Source organism: Lathyrus oleraceus, chromosome 3, assembly GCF_024323335.1.
Source record: "Lathyrus oleraceus cultivar Zhongwan6 chromosome 3, CAAS_Psat_ZW6_1.0, whole genome shotgun sequence".
Lineage (NCBI taxonomy): Eukaryota > Viridiplantae > Streptophyta > Magnoliopsida > Fabales > Fabaceae > Lathyrus > Lathyrus oleraceus.
This window is the reverse complement of record NC_066581.1, coordinates 296,303,930-296,310,535: the sequence shown is the minus strand read 5'-3', so window position 1 is coordinate 296,310,535 and position 6,606 is coordinate 296,303,930. Positions and strand designations below refer to the sequence as shown.

The following is a 6,606-nucleotide window of genomic DNA, read 5'->3' as shown; positions in this document are numbered from 1 at the left end:
AGCTTACCTCCGGCTATATATTTGATGAAGAGATGACATTAACCAACTACGATCCTTTTCTTGGTTCCCTGCCTTAAAACTGGAATGCAAACCATCTGTTGTAGCACTGGTCTCATTATTATAGTTATCAACTATAAAATTTATCCTCCTACTGGTTACCTATAACAAGAGCATAGTGCTTCGTATGAGCGAAATTATCATACTATGACAAGAAAACTGTTGAAACAATTGATTTGGGAAGGGGATACAGAGAGAATAGAGAGTAAACAGAATATGACATTAAATGTATATGGTGTATTATAATGCACTGTAAAACAGTAAAACTGTGGAAAAATAATCTTTTCCAGGGTTGGATTGGGATTCCTTGTGATATGAAATTGAATCCTGATATCCATGATTATTTCATTCCTTATTTCCTGGTTTATAGTTGAACGATTCATGGTTTATTTTCTGGTTGGAAAAAAAAAGCTGTGAAACTATTTTCAAACTTTGTTTCCATTAAACCAGACAGTGGTTCAGTTTATATTTAAAATAAAACCCTTAATCAAAATTAAACAAGAGAAAAAATAACTCCTGAAGATAAGATCAAATCAATAAAAATTCTACGTCATTCTCAAAAATATATTATTGCTAAATAGCATAAACTGTCCTCATGGAGTGTGCATCATGCTCTGCCTCAAAGGTATTTTTTGGATATTCTAACTTTTAGAATATATGTGCAATACATCTTTCCCACAATAGAAACATTAAGTGCAAAATTCTTCATGCTTTATAAATTTTCTTATATGTCAACGCAACCTCAGTAGGTCACATAATCACATTTTCTCAAAAGGCTATGAAATGCAAAAGATATATGCCGATAAAGTGCACACAATCTACAACTCACATAAGCAGTATCAACATGATAGTTTCCGAATCAATGGAGGCATTCACATTCATAACTCAATACAAGTTAGTCAAAATTATAATAATTTTAAAAATAGACCTGTAAAACTTACTTGGAAGATTCCCCGAATGACTTTAAGTGGTCGGACCATAGATGTTGGTAGCTCGAGAACAATTCTTTCATCAAGTTCGCTAGGAACATACCCAGGTGCGATGGCTGAAGAGCTCTGATCGTGTTCATCAGTTGCAAGTTGAGAACCACTGGATTCCAAAGATGCCCGAACAGATTGCTCTGCTGATTCAGAAAGTCTAGGCTGATTGTCTCCTTCATTTTGAATTTCATCAGTCCTAGCAACCAAATTCTCAGCATCCACCTGTTCTTCATCTTCATTGACTGCCTCCAATGAGATTGCTTCGGCAGACAAAACTGGAGTGCTCTGGTCATTTTTCTCTCCCGAGTATTCCTCATAATCAGCCGCAGAACCTAAATGATCAGATCCTCGATAATTCCTCCTCAAACATCTTCTCATCCTGGAAGAACTTTCCATTAAATCTAGTTTCCAAAAAACCTACAAAAAAAAAAATATAATAATAAGTATAATAAAGTGAACTCAAGTACTTTGTCGCATGATTAAATTTTAGTATGAGTAATAGCTGGCCAGATAACATATCCTCCAATTATAGGCAAAAACAAAAGAAAAAGAAAAACAAGCATCAGATAAATTGAACAGTCAAAAAATTTAGCAAAACCAAAAGTCCCATACAAAAAGCTGTTTTTTCTGTCTTAACCCTCTGGTTTATTCCAAGAATAAACATGAAACAACAGCAAGCAACTAAAGGCACATTTCCTTGAAGACACGTTCTAGTTATAAGAATTTGAGATTTGTAATGTGAATATCAAAACATACCTGAGGCGGGCTGTATAAATTATCTGCAAAAGGCCCAAAAAGACTTCTCATCTCAATTAATTGGTGAATAAGTTTGCGCCATGCATGGACTCCAGTCCTGATTCGATGACGAGTAACTATATCCACATAAGCGCGCCTGTCAACCTGGCAAACATGTAATATTTAACAAGCAGCTTCTCAATAAATCTGCGTGTCATGGAAAAAATTAGCAAACAAACCTCAGACCGTTGCATATTTCTTGCTAGTGCAAAACTGGCTACAAGAACAGCAATATATTTGTATGAAAAAGCATTAAAATCTTTCCCATACACCGACTTTGTACCAACTGGCTGCAAACATTCCATCCAGGCAACTCCCATTGCTTCAGAAATATTCCACCTCTTGACCCGCTCCATATCACTAGCACTCCTTCGTTGTGCAGATGTAGCCATTGCAACAGCACTAAGACCTCTTCCAGAGCCAATTTTTGCAAATCGCTGAAGATCACGAGCAGCTGCCAAAGCAGCAGCTTTTGCAGCTGCTTTATCCTTGGGAAGAGGTGGTGTTTTGTTAGAGACCTCCGAAGAACTTTGAAAGCTTGAAAACGTCTGAAGCCTAGTCTGTTTGCGTTCGAGCAGTGAGGTGTCACGCCTAAAATGGGTAGGTGTTGCAGGAGCTTGGCTTTCGCCACCTGACGCACCAGCTGCAATCATAGCCAGTGCCATTGCAGCAGGTGGAGATGCAAAAGCAGCAGCCCAGGCAGGAGATATCATTGCGAGAGCAGCCTGAAGAAAATAGCAACTATCAATTCAACATCTAAAACAATGCAGCAAGATCATGCCAATGAATCATGTGTGAAGCGCGCACTGTGTATGTTGTATTAGAATCAGAAAGCATAGAGAAAAGGGAATACTTTGGCTATAAAAACAAAGCAAAAAAAATTATCGAAACAGGTCTAATAAGATTAATCAGCATTAAAGCTGTCTAATTTATTTGAATCTGAGAAGTACTGATCCTCTGAAATAACCCATATTTTTTGGGGTACTTTTTTCTCTTTTCTTAATAAACTTATGGTGTGTTAAACTTAAAAGTTATAGGTAGTAGTTGGGGTGCCAACTTGAATTGCAGTCTTTTTTGTGATGCCTACACATGCCATTTTGCATTCAAACAATTATTTTCTTTTCCAATCGAGAGTCTAATGGTTTGGTAATAAGAAGGTAAACAAGAAGGAAATCAATACATTGTGCCAATGTTTATTTGTAAGGGACTTTATTTGTGTTGTAAAGGAATATCATGGCTTTCAAGGGTGTGATTATTGCCTTTAAATTTGCTTTGGATAGAGTTATAAGTATGCCTTCTCTTAGGTCTTTCCACATGGATTACTTCAGGTGATCAATACTTCCCATATGCAAAGAAATTAGACAACTCATGACACCCATTGATCTTATTGGACCTACGATCAACTTTATTAGAACCAAAAATCTGGAAGAGCAAGTCAAAGGAAGTAGAAGGAAATAAAGTTAAACGAAAGAGAGTAGAAAATGAGATGATTTAATAGTTGTTTCAAAAAATAAAAGGGAAGGGAAGGGAAAAAATATGTAAGTGTTCCCTTTCCTTGTTCAATTGGGTAAAAGTTGGAGGAAAGGAAAAAAAAGAATATTTTTGAAATGACAAAAGTATCCATCAGTAAAAATGAAAAGTGGTAAAGAGAGTAAATTTAATATTTTTTATATACAATATTACTATAAATAATACGTAAAGAAAATTTATTATAAATTTAAAAAAACATTGTCTTAACTAAACAATGTGTTAAAAGTGAATGTGAAGGTATTGGCATAAAACTGAGTCAAACCCTTCTTATTACATTTGTTTTAATGTGTGTATTTATAGGAATGGACAGGAAAGTACCTCAATCGGCAAGGAATCAGCAGCTAATGCACGGTCATCGGCGACAAGAGGATTCAAACCATCAGCAGTAGCAAGCTCATGGATGTTAGCCAAAAGGGGGCGCCACCTCCTTAAGACAGCAACAAATGGTGGTAATATAGCCTCAAGGTACTGTTTGCGAAGAGGCTTTTGATCTCTGCTAACAGCATGGTATACCTGACAGAGGATTACTACCGGTAACTACATTGTTGTATACAAAAAGAAGACAAATCAGAAAGAATGAGAATGGACAAGATGAAAACACAAACCTCAGCATATAGCACACAAGATGCAACCAAGACTCTTTGCCTCTTTGAATCAGAAATTGGCATGTTGAGAACAGGTGAGAGAACACTGTTTAAATATATTAAAAAAATTAAACAATACAAAGATTGACCCATCTAGAATACATCAGATAATGAAAATAAAAAAGGGAAGTAACCATTAACATTTTTCTATAATATTATGTCTTGATAATAGATTTCTCAGACTCCCAAGAAACCCATTCTCCAGCCCTGCCGAGAGATGATCCTAATCATCGTCCTAATCCGGGTAAGTCTTCTTCTATGCCTAAGAGTTGTGGTAAGTCTTCTTCTATTCCTAACAATCTTAATTAAGATTTAGATGTACATATAGCAACTAGGAAACCTTTTAGATCATGTACCAAGCATCCTATGCCTAAATATTTGTCATACTCAAATTTGGCTTTCTTCATTTGCTGGATTTACCTCTCAAATGTCTGATGTAGAAATTTCAAAAAAATGTACAGAGGGCTCTATAAGTTTGGAGGAAGTTGTTCTGAAGGTGATGTGAGCTCAAAGAATAAAACTTTTAGTCACGACTTTACGTATAGAAAAGAATACAGTGAACTGTAAGTGAGCATTTACAGTAAAGGTACAAGGCACATTTGAAAGGAACGAGGCAGGCTGTGTTAGAAATAGTTTACTTTATTATTGTTATTTTTAATATTATAGTAATTCATGTTTGGATCTTTAGTAAGGCCCGTCTGGTCAGAATACTCTATTTAAAGAGATTAGTGTTTTATACTATCTCCATTCCTTTATATAAGAGAATTCAATTTTTAGGTTGATTGAATAACCAATGTATTTGATCGGTTTATAGACTAAATACATTGATTATTCAATGAATTTAAAAAGTGAGTTGTCACTTACATAAAGGAACGGAGATAGTATTCATTATCACAAGTAATATTCAGATTTAACATTGTATCATGAACTCTCATTCGAGAGGGTTTAGCTTCCGAAAAAAAAAAACTCTAGCCACCTTAATTGCAGTTTTTTTTCAAAACCCTAGTCAGCTTAATTGCGGTTCTTTTTCCAAAACCTTAGCCGCCTTAATTGCAGTCTATTTATTGTTACCTTCATTGCATAGTCACCTTTAACAAAGCTTAGGTACTATTCACCCATGTGCATTGTTGATACAACTGCATCTATCCTCGTCCACTTTTTAATCTCACACCCCACACCAACGTCGGTGTCTTGAAAAAAACGGCCAGACCCCAGAATTTCGCCGCCGGAAGATCCGCCACTCTCCGGAAGCCGGAAAAAACTTTCAAAAAAAAAAGTTTTCCCCTTCTTTTTCTTCATGGCTGGTGTTAAAAATGAAACAGATGATTACATGTTTGAATCAGAATTACCAAACATTCCTCCGGTCTCAACTCATGAAAGCAACCTTGAAAGATAAAGGGAATGCAGGACACCTAACAGACAAGCCTCCCGAAAAGACAGATCCAAGTTTCAGAAATGGGATACAGAAGATTCGGCCATCATTGCATGGTTCTGGAGTTCAATGATTCTAGAAATCAGTGACACTTGCATGTTCCTAAGTACGGAAAAGGAGATTTGGAAAGCATTAGAAGAGACGTATACTAAAGCCAAAGATGCTGCCCAAATATATGATGTGAAGGTGAAAACACTGGCAGCTAAACAGTGAAACAAAACAGTTACAGAATATGCTAATCATCTCAAAGCCATGTGGTTGGAGTTAAAACCACTGCAGCGTTATCAAAACCAAGTGTACATAAGATTCAACAACACTTAAGTACATTGAGCAAGATAGAATCTATGGTTTTCTGGTGGGACTCAACTGTGACTTTGACCAAGTTAGAATACAAATTCTTGACAAAGAAAAAGTACTAAACATTAATGAGGTAGTGGCTATAGTGAGGATTGGAGAAAGTAGAAGGGGTTAATGCTGACAACACCACTTGTGGAAAGCTCAGCAATGCCAGCTGAGAAGAATTCGTCCATGATGGTTGATTAGAAGAAATGGGGAGGAACCTATGTTGAGAAGAAGCCTCATCGTACTCGAGAAAAATGTTGGAAATTGAATGGAAACCCCCCTAATAAAAGAGTGGGAACAAAAGGGAGACTTGTCAAAAAAGGGCGGACGTGCACACGTGGGAGGAAGTAATGGTGGAGACGAGGGCAACTTAACATAAGTAGAAAATATGAAATCTCTCCTAAGTAAGTTGGAGAAACTCAATGATACTTGTGCTCTAACACATCCAGGTACGTTTCTATTTCCTTTCTATTTTCTTTTTCTTTTGGGGATTAATCAAGTCAAGTCCAAATCCTAAGATAGTATCAAAACCTACCCTAGATTTGTTATTGGGCCACCCATATTTGTTCATACTCCAAATGTTGAGTCACGCGCGTGAATGCATGTGTTAGATCTCACATCGGCTAGAGATGGCCAAAGTATTACTTATAAAGCTTGGGCAATTCCCACCCAATGAGCTAGCTTTTGGGATTGAGTTAAACCTAAGTCAAATTCTAAGACATATTTTTCCAAGAAAATGTATGTAATTATGTTGTATGCAGGATTTTTTTATTATTTTTGCTACAAACTCCCTTTATAGGAAACATGTTCAGAATTAGAGAATATT

The 6,606-nt window shown here is 36.3% G+C and overlaps 1 protein-coding gene across 2 annotated transcripts in view; it reads right to left on the bottom strand.

Moving 5' to 3' along the window:
* LOC127127185 (BEACH domain-containing protein C2) overlaps nucleotides 1–6,606 on the bottom strand; it is a 48,226-nt gene that overhangs the window by 14,545 nt on the left and 27,075 nt on the right. For both annotated transcript variants that reach the window (XR_007805274.1, XM_051056314.1), the window contains exons 12-17: nucleotides 3,968–4,052; nucleotides 3,681–3,875; nucleotides 2,012–2,557; nucleotides 1,794–1,937; nucleotides 999–1,454; nucleotides 8–159 (exon numbers count right to left, since the gene is read on the bottom strand). Coding sequence is in view for 1 of the 2 variants with exons in the window: in XM_051056314.1 (XP_050912271.1) it covers nucleotides 8–159; nucleotides 999–1,454; nucleotides 1,794–1,937; nucleotides 2,012–2,557; nucleotides 3,681–3,875; nucleotides 3,968–4,052 (1,578 nt within the window). In the remaining variant the exon portion in view is untranslated. The remainder of the gene's footprint in view (nucleotides 1–7; nucleotides 160–998; nucleotides 1,455–1,793; nucleotides 1,938–2,011; nucleotides 2,558–3,680; nucleotides 3,876–3,967; nucleotides 4,053–6,606) is intronic.